Below are 17,204 nucleotides of genomic sequence, written 5' to 3'. Positions count from 1 at the left end.
AATAAAACGTGTTTTTCTCCACTAGCCAGGGATTATCTTAGAGGTGCTCAAAAAAAAAAGCATCCCATATCTCCCTTGATTTTATCTCTCAGCTACTCTCCCCAACTGCCCTCAAATAACCATTCAGGAGGGAATGCCATTGTCTACTCTATAAGCCCAAGTCTACAGCCATGAAGCCATTGCGGTGATTTAGGTAGCTCAGAGCCATGGCAGAAATCAGGTGTCTTTGTGCAAAAACTCCCCAGTGAATTCACTTGACTCCCATTCTAACTCTGCCCTTCAACAGTGACATGACTGTGGACAATACCCTTTCCCTCCCTGCATTTCCATTTCCTTACTTTGTAGAATGAAACTTCTATCTACTCTGTTGTACGTTATTGCATCGATGAATCTAGATTTAATGGAAATGGGGCTCTGCAGAACCCTGAACCTGGAAGATATGAGAAACTGTAAGGCAGTAGGGAACCAATTCCCTGAGGATGACTTCTGGAAAACTAGTGAAAGCCAGCAGAAAAACCATCTGGTGGTAACCTTGAGCTTCTTCATGGTATGTGTCTCAAATGTACCATCAGCCGATGATGAATCTCAGGTGATATTCCAAGCCTACATTGGACTAGTAGATTGTTGTTTTGTATAAAAAAAAGCCCTGTACCAGTTCTTTCCCCAAAAGTGTCTCCACAGAGCCAAAGCTCTGATACATTGAGTTGTCTTGCACACTGAGGAGTCCAATTCACCCCTGAGCCTGAGAAAAAGTTTATTTGCCCTCACTAGGAATGAGGATTAAGAGTGAGTGCATTCTGAATCTCTTTTAAAACCTGTGTGGCATGAATGAAATAGGTACATTAATCTTATTGTCCTGTAGAAATGGAGTCAAGTGGTCCTTCGGACCAAGTACTCACCTCTAGAATTGATGTTTGCACTTGGAGGATCTGTTCATGGCCTTTGAGCTGCCGGATGCAGATTTTGCAGGACAGCTGGGTGGTGGTGGGCGTGTAGCGCTCCAGGGAGAAGGCACAGTGTAGAGGCTGCCGGTTACTGCACCACACGCGGGAGAATGGGACCTCCTGCAGGGAAATGGGGGAAAGAAGAGGGGTATGGTGTGCAGAGCCTGGCTGAGATGGGTAGCGAATGGGAGAGACTTAATAGCAATAATTATGAGGATGATGACAGTGATTGCAGCAGAGATAATTGCCTAAGCGACTTTGGTGGAATTGTTGTAGAAATAATGTTCAGCATACGCCAAGCAGCACAAAAACTAATTAATGTCAATTCCAATTGATAACATTTGAATTCCAAAACCACAGCGCAAGCACTCAGATTTCATTTGGCGACACACACAATGAGAATACGATAAAAAATTAATCATCATGTTTTTCCACTAAAAAAATATTCTTTAGAAGACTCCAGTGGTCCATCCTTCTCCCCAAGCCTGGAGTAGGATGCTGGCTTTTCACTTTAATTAAAATGATACTCAAGAACAGACCGACCAGAACTTACCCCAACACCACAAACTCATACAATTGTATAAACAGAACACAATATTGCTAATGCATCCAACAACAAAAAAAATCATACCTAATGCCAATCACATACACACATACACACATCCCAGAGAAAGACACAAACACACGAGGCTTCCCAGTGCAGTCTTGTTTGCCAACTCCTCATTCACTCAATTCAACTGTCAACAATTATGTGTATAGTGCAGACTAATGACCAGACGCTGTACAAGGTAAACAGTAAGAAATGAGTTTCATTCTCTACTGTCATGGGACTTATAGATAATTGAGTGTGGCAAAAGCAATTTTTACTAAATGAGGGGGAAAATAATAAAATCTATATACATCACCCTTATCCCCCTTTCAGTGCTTGCCACTGATTACCCTGTGCTCAGGCATGTGGCTTTACAATAATGCAAAGTAGAGGTAGGGGTCAGTAGTTGATATTTTTTCATCTAAAAATTCTCTCCTTCCTACTCAAATCAAGCTGAGATTCTTGGCAATGAGCACAGAGTCCCAGCCTCTGATAATGTTCATCTTCACATTTTCTTTTTTTCTCATCTCATTAATGTGCTCCTTTTTTATCTATTGCTATAAATATAATTTTCTCCAATATTGACACTGACAGGTGGCAAAAGATGTCTCAAGTTTGGATGTGTGATACTCTGTGGTGTGACCGGTGATGAAGCCATCATGGGTTTTAAGACCAGGGGCCATGATTAAAATTCAATTTGCTCACTTCGAGGAACTAGGAGTTACCTAGTTCTTCATGAGCTCTAGTGTGCACATTGTTTCTTAGTTTCCTCTACCTAAAGTCTCACAGATCTGGATTTGGAATGCTTCCTGGGGGGACTAGCAAGGAGGGATGGGCTCTGATTTTTGCCCACTTGATGAAAGGAGTGCTCACTTGAAGGAGTCTGAGAGAAGAAAGTCATGCACTAACCCCTACCACACATCCCAGCAAGAAGTATAAGGGCTTTGTGGTTTTGTTTCCTTTGTTCTTCATCCTGAACCAAGGGAAAGGCAGTGGAGTTTTGTCTCAAGAAGTAGAGACAAAGACTGAGAGAAGGTCCAGTTGGTAAGGCCCCCCAACAATCTTTGGAGGAAGTCATTTTCCCAACAACTCTGAAAAATGATTTTTCACCTGCACCAAATCCCACACCAGATAAAAGAAATAATGATATGTGTTTATAAATTCTACCGATTCTTCTTCTTGTCCAACCCAACTCTTTTCATGCTTCAACCTCCTAAGGTTGCTTCCATTCTGTAACCTGTGGGCAACCCCTACTTTGTACCTCAGCCTCCAACACTTCTCTCTCTGTTTACTGAACTCCTCAAGGTCTTATCTGCTCACAGAGGCCCACTCTCACCTCTCTGTGGAGAACTCCTAACAGCTACATGTCTGGAATTTATCTCATTATCATCAATCACTAACATTATACCCTTCATCACTACAAATAATTTTATTTGGTCTTTACTGTCTCTGACAACTCTACCTTTTCAAAACTGATTATCACCATTCACTGTCGTTGTCCTTCTCCAATTTTTCTATCTCCATTAATAATCCTCTTTTCTCCTCATTAGAGATAACTGTAGTGACCTACTCCCCAATCTCTCACCTTCAGTCTCTGCAATGCTGAGCTAATGAGGGGGTTAGGGCTTGACCGTAGAGGAAGCAGGAAACAACTGATTGGTGTTCTTCAGGAAATAGCATTACAGTATCTCTTTTACCTCTAATCATGGGGGGTGGGGAGGTGCTGATGTTACCAGATCACCCGGGAACTCTGCTTTCATTACAAGTATCCTTTGATGGGGGCCCAGTATGGCCCCTTGATGTCCGCCATATTAAACAGAGTCTCAAGGGCGTCCATCATTTATGGTCCCATTTCATTTTAATAGCCCTCAAATGGACTCTCCTTCAAACCAGTATGTTTTTTATAGAGTTACTCTGCACCATCCCCTTTCATGAAAGAAACTATAACTTAGGGCTTAGTGGTTAATAGGTGCTTTTGCCTAATTAAGAAAACTAAGAAGGTTTTTGGTTTTTTAAGCTGAAATTTGAGCAGTTACAGCATAGAAGAAGTTCTTGGGCTTCAGGGCCAGACAGAGCTGAATTCAAGGTCCTGCTCTTAAACTGCCCTCCATTTTCTGCAGATCATTTATTTTTGAAAAGTGTCCTCTGTGGTATCATTTGCTACATTCCTTATATTTTCTCCAGAAAATACTGCGAGAAAGGTAAGAGAATAATGCCCACTTGCAGAGAGCATAATAATGCTCCTTTCCTCGCATAAAGACATGAAAATCAGCACACACACAAAGTCCTCTCTTTTTGCGTTCCACTGCACATAATCAAAACATTTAAAAAATCTGATTTTAAGACTGTATCAGAAGAATATATATATATATTTTATGGTTGGCTTGAGTAGCAACTGCCAATAGTGCTCGATAGAACATTTCAAAGTAATAGAATTAGAAGCACTGAAATTAGTGTGTTTTCAGGGCAGTCATGTTTGCTTTTATTTATTAAAAAAACTATCAAGATGCTCATTGAGCTAAGAGGAATGTTGTCGCGAGTAATATAGGAGGACCAAGTGTAGCAAAGTTATGGGTGTTTAAAGAATTCTGGAAATGTTTTCATTTTGATTCCCATTATAATTAGGTTCCTAGCAGATGGAGAGAATGTAAATCACATCCTAGCAGGAGACAGACACTGGGTTCCCCAAGACACAAAGCGTGGTGAAGAGACAGCTGCCTTTATCATAGGGAGGTGAAAGCCTGACTTTACATTTTGTAGGATTAAAAAAAATAATATTGTATATGGCTTATTGCAGCTTCTCTACCCTACAATCAGTAAGAAATAGCAGAACACATGATTAAGTAGCATCCAGGTCCTGTGACTGATTGCGAGCAGAGTTATTGATCTCCTAGGCGAGGTCTGTTAAATCTGTGGAGGGGACAAGAGTGTGTATGTCACTGTAGTTGTCTTAAAAGCCTGAGAAAAAAAGAAAGAATACTTGTGTTTTTGCAAGGGGGAGACTAGCATTGTGGGCCTCATCTTTCCTTTGGATCAAGGTCAACGGGTGCTACTGTAACCAGCTCTCCTAAGAACTCACATAGCCTTCCCAGAGCCCACTGGGACCAGTGTGATGCCACTGGTCTTATGGGCAATAAGGGTTGTAGTGCAGCATTTCGTTCACTGTAATCCTCCAGAATCCAACCCAACAAGATTTCAAAGCTAGTTGGTCTGCTTATACACAGGGTCTCCTCACATAGCTCTGGATCCAATCTCAATTCACACCATCCTAAAAACATTCTCATGCAGTTGATTGATGTCTCATAGGGCAAATATTCTTGGCAGTGAGTATCTCCCAGGCCTGAAAATTCTTGGTAAACTCTACCTTTCCCAGAAGAAGAAAGTAAGGTTTCATAGGAGAGTAGGTTTTGAGTACCAATTGGAATATGTCGCTTCTCAGATTCCTGACTTGAAGTTAGAGAAAGGGGGAGAGGAAGCCCAGAGGTCTTCCATGTGCTGAGTTGGAAGATGACAGAAGATGACAGGGAGATTTACCAGTTGAAGGAGAGACCTATAAATGATGTCAGGAAGAGTGATATTTTCTGTCTCTGTAATAGCTCTTGGTTAGTTCCCATCCACTAAGCCCTAATGAAAAGCCATTCTCTATTATCCACGCCAAGTTTGTCAGTGCACATCGTGTTCTACATGAGGTTTGAGCAGGATGAACACAAACCCTCCCCAAATTGCTGAAATCTGATGCCTGGAGCAAACACAGCATGGCCATTAAGACCAACACAATATGTATTCATGCAAGCTAGGGATTTCCATGACAGAAGGGGCAAGAAAATGGGTGGCTGGAGTGGCAGGGTGAAAAAAAAAGGAGGAATGGAGCAGAAAGCCATTTGTGGGTACGTAAAATGAAGTGGAAATGAAAACTCAGTGGCAAACCTCCTGGTGCAGAGAAAATTAAATTATTTCTCAGCCTTCCAAGACTCTTGCAAATTATGCTCAATTACAGAAGGCAAATATTTATCCATGTTCACAACATCCAGGCAATCCAACCCATCCTGGCAGTAAAGTGTATTGGGTTTCTTTGTGAGCCAATTCCCTTTGGCTTCTGCTGGCCCTATTGCATCCTCTGAGGTCCACGGGCTCTTAGCCCCCATGCCTTTCCTGCTCTAGGCTCTCCTTGGCATCTCTGGTGTTGGAATTATTATTTAAGTGCTGGTGCAAGAGTATGGTTCTTTTATCTGATTTTTTATCACTAAACATTAAACTTGATGGTTACTTTGGATTGAGTGGCCTGCATTAGATCCAGTAGAATGATGCCTTTAAGCCTTTAAAGATTAATACAGAAGAATTTACATGACTATCAGGACTTGAAATGGTGCCCTGAAGTTCAATTTGGACTGGAAACTTGGAATACTGCTTTCCCAGATGCAGAGACACCTAGGTCTTAGAACATCATAAACAATACATTTATTCACAGAAAACCTATTACTAGAGGGAAATTTCCTGAAAATGCCCAATAAAGTTGCTTGGGGCCATGAAAGATGTTCTTGTTGCTCTGAATACCCTGAAAGAGGACACAGAGGGGGCAATCCCCCAGGTAACAAGAAGTCTGTAAACTAAACAGGAAAATACAGCCTTGTCCCATTTGAAAACTGTGAAGTTTCTAAGGCAAAAGAGTTGGTGGTTCAACTTTTTTCTTACTCTCTTGGCTCCGACAAGGTTTTTCTCTCTGTGATTCGGTTTGTTCCCATTCTGACAAGCTGGTTTACCTTGTGCAAGTTTCTTCTTTCTTTCTTTTTTTAATGAATGCTGCATGGATGGAAAGGTTAAAACCCTACAGGGTTCTGCAGGCTGTGTTGATGGATACAACAAAGATGTCTGAAAGCCTCCTGTGATTCTAGATCAATATGAGCCCACCAGAAGCTTTTCCAAAGTTAAGGACATGTCCTGTCACCTGAAGCACAGATGACTTGGGCTTAAGAATCTATTGTAGACCAGCCTGCTGCTTATGATGACAGTACTCATCACTGGGAACTTCTAGAGAAATTGGTGGCAGGCTGCCACGTGGATAAGAGATCTTTCTATCCTAAGCAATTACTCAAATTCCCTAAAAGGCATCTGAGAGGACTCTAAGTCATTTTACAAGGTTTTAAAATTCTCTGATACAGAGATACGTGAATAATAATATAGAAATATCTTTATATATTTGTAAAAGGATTCTAAGAGACATTATCTTTTCTTTGTCTCTCAGTTCATAATTTCTTCTTCCTACTTTCCCCAACGTATGTGGCAGCAAGCACTTCATGTATTCAGGACAAACTCTTGTTCCTACCTGGCCAGCCAGGGCTCCCTATATCTCACAACTGTCACCCTTAAAAGGACCGACATCCAGATCATTCATTGCTGACCAGGATTAAAACAATGTTTCATAATGAATTGGTTTTCATAAAAGCCAACCAGCCTCCCTTAAGTGGGAGAAATTTCCCATTACCTGACATCATGCACCTTTTTCTCCCACCCATTAGAAATCCGTGAGTTTATGACAGTATGATTAATTCCCTGTGTGTAGCCCAAACTGCTGCATTTCTGTGACAGTTTTGAGATTAAATCCCTACTTTTAAAGAAGGAGGTTAGTCAAGAGTACCCTCGCCAGGGTTTGTGATATGCTTGCAGGTTAAAGCAAAGCCATTTCTGTTAGCAGCCCATCTGGCCTGTACCTGGCATGCAGTGAAGGGTTTAATCCTCCAGAGGAATGGGGGGATGTCAAGGACAGAGATCTGAAGACTAAAGGTATTCCCTTTGAAATGCAGCAACTTTGGTTCTTCCAGTAGCTGTCCACCTTGATGTCTTTCATCCGAAACCACTTCCTACAGGGCAGGAAAGAGAAAAGAGGCACAACAGTGAAGTATTCAATTTCTGCCACATTTCTTTCCATAGGTAGGCATGCTCACTCCCGGGTGTCTCCCAGAAATAGACAGCATGAAAGACGCACACTTCTTGTATACCCCTCTAGCCTTGCAAGGTCAGGACTAAGGATGAAAAGCTGCTGACTCAGAAGGATCTGGGCAGGAAGAAATAGCTGCTCTTCATTATTTGAGTTGCTTAGGCTTCTAAACATACCATGCCTTTCTTTAAAACTCAAAGACCGCACCTGCCCCAAGCAAACAGTTATACTGTGGAGTTTCTATGGTTGTGTGAATTTCATCTGCCAGGACTGTAATCAAGGGACAGATTCACATTTCACAAGGACAGAAGGAGCAGTGCCCCCTCTGCCCTGTCATGTGTTTGTCACAAACACAGGCATTATGTAATGCTTATTCTTCAGTTCAGAGTAGATGTTACGGGGTGCATGTATCATATGTATTTGTAGTAATATTCCTAAAAGTTAGACCAGAAGGCCAAGAGGAAGTAAGTTGTTTATCAAGTTCCTTTTAGCTCAGAAAAAAGAAATGCAGTTCTTGAAGATAAACACTTGTGTATCTTTTGCTGAGAAATCTTTATAATTATATTTAATACAAACACAATTCACCTACATTCTATTAAGCAAACCATTTAATTCATTTTGAATCTGTGGTGTTTAGAATTATATTAGAGATGACAAGCCAAATCAAATAACAGACACCAATTCTGTAAAAGGTTAAACTACAACTGGGGTGAGGCTGTTAGTGTTACTGGAGATAAGAGAGCTCTCTAAATCTATTTCTTAAAATCACCATTAATTGACTTATAAATTCCCTTTCAGAGTTACCGTAAATAAGAAAACTGAGATCCTTTAATTATGTCCTATAATCTTCCCAGATTCTAAAAAAGATTGTGAGAAGTCAGGCAAATAGGCTTATAAATACAATAAAACTTACATTTCAATTAACAGCGAGTAAAAGCAGCTACAGAGGTTATCTTCTCCGACTCTTGTCTATATACAGAATAACAGTAATAAAATCCTTTCTTAGTAAGATGCAGCCGTCCACTTTTTATCCATCATGTACATGTAATTGTTAATCAGTTGCTAGTATCTTCTCTCAGGACTAAATGATTCAATTCCAAGGTCATAGCTTCCAGTTCTTTATTTTAGTGACAGGGGTGTCTCTTGGGGGCTCTTAAGTCAGAGCTTAACTTTCTGTGATGCTGGAAATACTCTGTATCTGTGCTGCTCAATGTGATAGCCACTGGCCACGGTGGCTATTAAGCATTTGAAATACGGCTACCGCAAGTAAGGAATGGAATTTTTCATTTAAATCAAGTTAAATTTAAGTATCCACATGAGGTTCGTTGTTACTGGACTGAACAGCAAGCACAGTGCTAGGTAACCCCTAAATTGTGGGTCTAGGAGTTGGGCATGACAACATGGTGGCCGGCATCTGTTGGGGGCTAAAAAAGCGGATGGAATATGGCAGGGTGGGAAGGAGAGGGAATCCATTCCAAATGCTGGCTTGAGGCCTTTTACAGATGCTGGTCACTGGTTCCTTGTTGAGATATAATGAGTGTCCACTGGAGAGCTATGCTTGATGGGGACTCTGAGTTTATAGAAATAAAACTGTGTCTGCCACCAGGCAGCTCATAGTCTAGTGAGAGAGTCAGAACAGTAGGCATCTAATTATGATATAGTACCTGCGTGTTACAAAGGCAGGTATACCTCAGAGGTTAAGGGAAGGCAGAGGGTATAGCTGAAGCAGGTGGGAGGAGAGGTCAGGAAATTAACAGAAGGGATATCTGAGCTGAACCTTGAAGTAAGAACAGGGCTAGCCTCAAGAAAAGGAAGGGGTGCACACTCTTAGTGGTGAACGGTGAGTATCTCCACAAAAGGATGGAGATGAGGCAGAGCTGGGGTAGGTTAGGGTAGAAAGTGAGTGTCTGGAGATGATGAAAACATATGGCAGTGACCAAATGAGGAATTCGTGCTCTGCTAAGGGCTAGGTATTTTATTTTAAAGCACTGATATTCAGATTTTAAGGTGCGTAAGAATGTTCTGGACACTACATATACTGTGAAGAGTATGAATCTTGTAAACTGAACACGGAGGCACAGGATTCTAACCACATTTCCATGTGGTCTTCAGCAAGTTATTTTCTTTAGGCCTCTATTGCTCAGCTGGGCTTATTCATGGGCAAGCAAAATAGTATGTGACTGTATGTTAACCTCTTTTTTTGCCAATTCTAGTGTGAGATTAGAAACCAGCACAAATGAGAAGTGTGCTTATTAAAACCACATTAAAGCCACCGAATAACAACAGTGTGGACTCTTCAAAGTATATTTGACTAGGATCTCTAAATCCCCTTTCTGAATGTACAGAGAAGTAAACTGAGGTCAGAGATGAAGGGCCTTGTGCACGGTCACATATTCCTTAGTGGAGAGCTAGGCTCTTTTAACATTTAGAAACCAAATGGCATCATCACAGTAGAAGAGAACTTCAGTTTTAAATCACCATATACCTTATTTATATATGAAAATATGGAGAGATGCCTGGATGGCTCAGCTGGTTAAGCCTCTGCATTTGGCTCAGGTCATGATCTCACCGTTCGTGGGTTCACGCCCCACATTGGGCTCTGTGCTGACATTTCAGAGGCTGGAACCTGCTTTGGATTTTGTGTTCCCCTCTCTATCTGCCCCTCCCCTGCTCACACTCTGTCTCTCTCTCAAAAATAAACATTAAAAAAATTTAAAAAAAGAAAATATGGAGCCCAGTCCCAAAGACAGTCACCTTCCTAAAGCTATAGGGTTAGTGACAGAGCTAAGACTAAAATAGAGCAACTTGACTATGGTCCAGTATTTTTCTACATTTCCCTGCCTTCTTCTACACTATGCTTGATTTTTTTTAGGGTCATGTGAAGGTCAGACTGTTATTAACTCTACCCCATAAATAATTTTTCACTGGTGCAAGATATATATAAAGATGACATAAGACCATCTGTATTTGCCCCACTGTCATGTATACTAAGCATTCCCTGGAATGCAGAATGGAGGACATTAGAAATTTAATAGATGTCTACTTATAATGATCACAGAGGAAAAGGTACCTTTTAAAAATTTCTGCTTTAGGGCCCCCAACTGAAATCTAATCATGATTTATTTGTACTTTTTTTTTTTTAGCTTGCTTTCATCTCCACACATTGAACCAACTATCTACAATTAACAGTGTCTCACGATTTTGCACAAAATAATGAGCAATTGTAGTTATTCTGTAACAAAACAAGCAATTATTAAAATGAAGAAGCCCAATAATGAACTAATCATTGTCAAGGCACAACTGGCTTCAGAATTAAAGAAACAAACTCCTGAGTACAAGTTTTAAAATACTCCCCAAATAGAATCAATTGTACTTAGCATAGAGAGCTCCCAGTTTGGCCCGCAACCTATTATAGTCCCCTCAGGGCTGGGCCTTGACATCTGTATTTTTAAAGATGATTCTGATGCCCAGATGAGTCTGAGGATCAGTTAGACAAACAGGTCTGCTGAGCTGATTGTGAGTCACTCTGTGGATACGACACCCCGAGGGTAAGGCATGATCCTCAGTTGAGTTTTTCTATCTGCTTCCTATATGGACCTTATGGTAAATCTCTGGTTCTGTTGTTAAATTGATATCTCCATTAATTAAACTAGAAAACAGGTTCTGGCTGGTTTCTTGGCTATAAAGTATACCCAAAGGCTATGGTTGGTCATGGTTCTAGTCTGTCTCCCCTCCTCATTTTGCACTGGGGGCTGCTAGTCATCCAGTTCCCAGAGTTGTGGCCAGGAGAAACCTGGGCTTGGTGCCTCAGTGAGCTCTTTATGCTGATTTAATGAGACAGGCAGCAATATTCAGGTGTGCTTCAGGGATACTAAAACACGCAGGCTGAATTTACATATTTATGAGACAAAACTGTTTGAACTTAAGCATGTGCACACACACACACACACACACACACACACACACACACGCAGAAATTGTGTTGCTGTGGTGGTTTCCTTTAAATGCTCTAGGTGAACAATATTTCCCAAGGTTGCATTATTGATAAACACAAGAACTACATCTGGAGGAAATCCTTTGAAATTAGATTCTAAATCCACATTAATGCCAAGTAAGTAATGAGTACCGAGAGGTACTGAATAGGAGAGCTGGGAGCAGTGGAGAAGAAAACTAGTCGTTTTTCCTTTTTTCTTTCTTTTTTTTTTTTTTTTGTTTAAGACGGGGCAAGTGCTTAATTCCTTGCTTTCCCTATGTCAAGGTTTGTTTGAGCTGTGTGTGTGTGAGTGTGTGTGTGTGTGCATGTGTATGCATGTGTGTGGCGGGGGAGAGGGAAAGAAATAAAACACAGTAACAAAAACCTAGGTCTTAAAATGTTGCTGTTTTGTAAATATACCATCATTCTTCAACCTTTGGTTTGAAAAGGGGTGATGTCAAACACACACACACATAAAATGGCAGCTCTAATCATCACAAAAACACAGGAGCAGGAAGGACAGAAGTCCTTGGTTGTTCTGTTACTCTCCTTTCACCTTCAGGCAGATTTTTATTAAACACACGCATATGCACACGCGCGCACACACACACATACACCCCCCAGAAACATATCTCAGCCAATTTAATTCCCCAGGGATAGCTGTAGATGTATTTATCAGATCTTCAAAAACCTGAAACTAAATTATGTCTGACTGAGGTGTACGAAGTATTTTGTTTTTGTCATTCAGAGAAACTGGTACTATTATTCAAATGACATATCCCAGGAGTAAAAGAGAAGCCAGCATAGCAGGCCTGCAGGAGGTATAGGGGACAGGGCATGCCTGGAAAGGGACAACATGTCTGAATGCTGAATCTTCTGAAGGAATAGTGTTTGGAGGGACCATAACGCTGCCGGACCCTCCCCTGATTCTAAGAGGACAGAAGACTTGGGTCTGGAAACTGTCTTCCTTCCAAGGTTTCCAGTGAGGGGGGAACTTTTAAGTATTTTATTGGACGTAACTTCCCAGCGAGCTATGAATGAAGATGTCCTCATGATCTCCAACCAGGCTTCTTGCTTGGTGAAGAGGACAGTCCTAGTTGGGCACATATGTGTTATTTCTTTGAGATATGAAAGATGCGCTGAAGTAAATATAGCAACTATTGCAGCCAAGCTCCTATCTATTTCCAAATCACAACAAATACTTTTATCACAGCGATAATGGAGGCAAATTCCAGAATAGGCAATTTCGGCAGAATTGCTTCTTGAAAAATGACATATTACTTTTGATTAAGAAGTCAGGGTTCCATCAGAGTTATAGAACATTGGTCATCCCTGTATATAATATATTCAGCTTATACCACACAAGTTAGGGGAGCTAATATTAACGTGTGAAGTCTACTAGAGTTTCAAAAAGTAAACTGTGGCTAAGGCTTTCCTAAAGTGGAGGGTTTTAATAGGTTAGTAACTATAGAATTTTCCCCTCCAATTAAATATTGCAGATGATGCCACGAAAAATATGACACAGATTTTCTGGGATATTAAGGCGCTTTAAATGAACCTGTGTAGAAGGTCTTAAACATGTTCACCTAGTAAGGTAAAAATCCAGAAAGTTAGATGCTTTCACAAAAAGAAAACCCAGACACTAAGGCTGCAGAGTAAATGACTGTCCCAAAAAGCTACACGTTACGTTTTAATCTTTCTGTGGGCCAGAAAAGTTATTCAACCAAGGCTGACACTCTCTCACAACCCCAGGGGGAAGCATGGCCTTTGCCTCTCATGACAGCTGTCACATACATCCTGTCAACAACAACTACAACCAAACCCAACTTTAAAATCAGCTTTATTTGACATAATAGGAGAGAACCACTGGAGGTAAATAGATTATGACAAATGGGGTCAAAAGGATTTCCACTGGAAAACATTTCTCTAAAGCAAAATTAATGTGTTTTAAGAAGTATCTCTAAGTGATGACATAAAGATATTTGGATTCAATTTAGAGGGAGAATGCCCTTTTCCCTAGTACTGATGAAGAAGTTGTATATTACCCACAGGAAAGGGGAGTGGTTTGAAAAGCTGTGTTTAGGGCCTCATTTTCCTGACTTCCACTGCGGTTCATAGTCATCTGTGAACAGTTGAGCTGTTGTAGAATCTGGTAGCAATCACCAGGAATGAAAATAGATGATCTGAAAGTCACTTAGTTTTTTTCTTTAGGCAAATGTCTAACTCACTGGTATGTAATATACATGAGTATTATTCAAAGCGAGACCAAGCTGGTTGTGAGGGCCGACTTCCAAAGCAGTTGTTATGAATGGGTCCTCCCAGGTACACTGATTGGCAGTGGGTTACCCCTACGAGTCTGGGGGCTGGAACTCCTCTAAGGCACCCCCCCCATGTTCCCTCTAGTTGACTCAACCTTCAAAATCTAGCTGAATTACTAAACATTAAATTTGAGTCATGTTGCATTTTACAACTGTTCAATGGTAGTAAGGATCTCAGTTCATTCTTTGTTTTGGTTTGTATTTTGAGAGAAAGAGAGAGTATGAGCAGGGGAGAGGCAGAGAGAGAGAGAAGCTCATGGGGTTTGATCTCATGAATCATGAGATCATGAACTGAGGTGAAATCAAGAGTCGGAAGCTTAACTGACTGAGCCACCCAAGCGCTCCACATTCTTTTTTTTTTTTTAATTTTTAATGTTTGTTTATTTTGAGAGACAGAGAAAGAGAGTAAGCCAGAGAGGGGCAGAGAGAGAGAGGGAGAGAGAGAATCCTGAGCAGGTTCCAAGTTGTCAGGGTAGAGCTCAATGTGAAGCTCGAACTCATGAACTGTGAGATCATGACCTGAGCTGAAACCAAGAGTTGGATGCTTTAACTGATTGAGCCACCCAGGTGCCCCTCATTCTTTGTTTTTGATTGCCAAACATCTGTTATGTATTTTAACTTGAAAAATGATCTTATCAGGGGTGGTGAAAGCAGGTGAAGATTATCAAAGAGCTATCATAGAATGAGATTTAACTACTCCCATTGAAATTCTTTCCTGTACAAAATGGCACCCCTCTGAAAAAGCCTTTTTATGAGCAGCCATATAAGTGTGACTTTAAAAATTTTTTTTTAACACTTATTTATTTTTGAGAGAGAGAGAGAGAGCAAGCACAAGCAGGGGAGACACAGAATTTGAAGAAGCCTTCAGGCTCTGAGCTGTCACCACAGAGCCTGACCTAGGGCTTGAAGTCACAAAATGTGAGATCATGACCTGAGCCAAAGTCAGACGCTTAACCGACTGAGCCACCCAGGGCCCCTAAGCCTGCCTTTCAAAATGACCTGTGCTACTTAAGAGACAGTCAGGGAAGGTTTGGGAGCACAGGCTGGCACTGTGTCACCTTTACTGGCTTATGCTCAGGATTTGGGTTGCTGTAGCGCTTCTATTGGTAAACATGAGTTTTCCAGTTCAGTGTCTTAAAAGCTAGTTACTGTGGAAATGCTCTGCATAATGGACTTAATGATCCAGAACTGGAATAGCAGGGATCTGGGATGAGGTATGCCAGGAGGCATAGGCTATTTATATATGGACAAAGCTTACATAGGCACTTCTGCATTATCCTGGCTATTAATAAGCTCACACTCTTCTGCCGGTAGCTAATTTAAAATGAATCTTATTTGATTGAAAGCACCCAAAATGGAAAGGAACCTTGAACTATCTCTGCCTTAGTAGTCCTAATTATTAACAGACTATGTATCCAGGATATAATATGACTGCCTGCTGATAGGTATGATTTATAATCATTGTTCCCTAACTACAACTTTTGGGTGGTTCAAGCAATTTTCGCACTTCCTCCCACACATCAGATAACTCTTGTTCCTGTGGCTCATGCCATTCTACTTTCCTGACATGGTGTTCCTTTCTCTTTTGCTACTAAGTCACACCCATTCATGAAGGTTCACAAACACCTCACCTCTCACAAGGTTCTCCGATGTTCTCCGATATCTCTCTTGCAATTGGGTTTCTGTTTTCTTTCTTTTTTTGTCTTTATTTATTTATTTTTGAGAGAGAGAGAGTATATGAGCATGAGCCAGGGAGGGGCAGAGAGGGGAGACACAGAAACCAAAGCAGGCACTGGGCTTGGAGCTGTCAGCACAGAGCCCACCGCGATGCACCAACTCATGAACCGCGAGATCATGACCTGATCCAGGGTCAGATGCATAACCAACTAAGCCACTCATGCACCCTGGGACCTCTGATTTCTGAATTCTTTTTTTTTTTAATGTTTTATTTATTTCTGAAAGATAGAGACAGCATGTGCAGGGGAGGGTCAGAGAGAGAGAGGGAGATACAGAATCTGAAACAGGCTCCAGGCTCTGAGCTGACAGTCAGCACAGAGTCCTACATGGGGCTCAAACCCACAAACTGTGAGATCATGACCTGAGCCAAAGTTGGATGCTTAACTGACTGAGCCACAAAGGTGCCCTTGTTTTCTGAATTCTGACGACATTTCTAGTCCGTTTATGATTCATCACACAGTGTTCTCTATATGTGTTTATTTAACCCTTCTCTCTTCTTGAATGCCAAGTACCTCATGTCCTTGGGGAACTCAGCACATCCTTAGATGTACAGTAACACAACTCTTGCTTCAAGATAGGTATCCCCAGCAAGCCAGTCGTGTGGCTTCATTGTGCCGACCCTCAGCAACAAAATTCCCTACTGATACCGATCTTTAGGAAACCACATGCTTTCATGACACCAAAAGAATTCTAGAGAAAAGGCTGACCTGAAATGCCCAAGGGGTATTGTCCACACAGTAGACTCTCAAATTGTAATCCAGAGAGTTACAGGACATGCAGCCAAAAACCGCCACCTTGAGTTGCTTCACGGCACAGTCTGTGATTGGTTCTCCGGTGAGGGCATATGTCCCAAAGCTGTCCAGGAGCACATGGCATGCAAAGGGGTCCAAAAGGCAATAACAGGATGTCGATTCATCTTCCACTGACATCACTTCCTGTTGGGAAAAGGTGTGTTAACTCTCAGCTTGGAGAGAAGATGTGGTTTAACAATGACTTTGCATGGTCATATACAATCTTTTTCAGAATATTTTTACTGTCCTATTTTTCTGGATGTTAAATGCTCTTTTTCTCTCAAAATACCTTGTAACTGTTTATATTGGGAACTTAAAGAGTTATATTAAGTCATATAGAAATTCTATAGGTTACAACAAACTTCATTTCCAGAGTTCTCCTTTTTTTTTCAGTAATTTGTTCAGTGCTGAATTTATGAAAATCTTTAACAGCAAAAAGTAAACTTTGTTTTCAAAAAAGTCTATTCTGAAAATCTCTTCCAATATCCTGAAAGTAATACTTATTTTTTTCAAATATTTTATCCTCTTTGTACTGAATTCATTCGTGAGGGGCCATTAAAGAAATAGTTTCAATAAAAGGGCCTAGAATATTTCCCCATCCCTGATAAGAACTTTGGTGTGTGTGACTGGTTGGGTAGAAGATAAATATAACACCATCTGGATGAAGACCTTGTGAGGAAGTGCCCAACAGAAAAACTAAAATGGTAAAAATCAAGGCAAAGCAAACCATAATGGAAAAGACAGCGAAACTTGGCCCCTTTATGAAGCCCACGGAACTTCATGCCTGGGAAATGTGCCCCTAGCTGTACTAGGACTGAGGAAATAGCAGAATGCATTTTCAACAAAGAGGACTGGGCCAGTTTCAGAGATAGCTGGGCAGGGTAAATGTAATCCATTGTAGCAACTGCGAATTTTCT

General features: G+C 41.1%; 1 protein-coding gene across 1 annotated transcript in view; it reads right to left on the bottom strand.

Moving 5' to 3' along the window:
- Positions 1–17,204, bottom strand: part of UNC5D (unc-5 netrin receptor D) — a 255,875-nt gene that overhangs the window by 26,001 nt on the left and 212,670 nt on the right. The window contains exons 13-15 of the mRNA XM_039220338.1: positions 16,204–16,431; positions 7,242–7,391; positions 900–1,064 (exon numbers count right to left, since the gene is read on the bottom strand). Coding sequence (XP_039076269.1) covers positions 900–1,064; positions 7,242–7,391; positions 16,204–16,431 — 543 coding nt within the window. The remainder of the gene's footprint in view (positions 1–899; positions 1,065–7,241; positions 7,392–16,203; positions 16,432–17,204) is intronic.

The sequence above is a fragment of the Hyaena hyaena genome, unplaced genomic scaffold (assembly GCF_003009895.1).
Source record: "Hyaena hyaena isolate Hyena2069 unplaced genomic scaffold, ASM300989v1 scaffold_885, whole genome shotgun sequence".
Lineage (NCBI taxonomy): Eukaryota > Metazoa > Chordata > Mammalia > Carnivora > Hyaenidae > Hyaena > Hyaena hyaena.
Note: the sequence above shows the minus strand (reverse complement) of the source record. Positions and strands in the feature narration are given on the sequence as shown.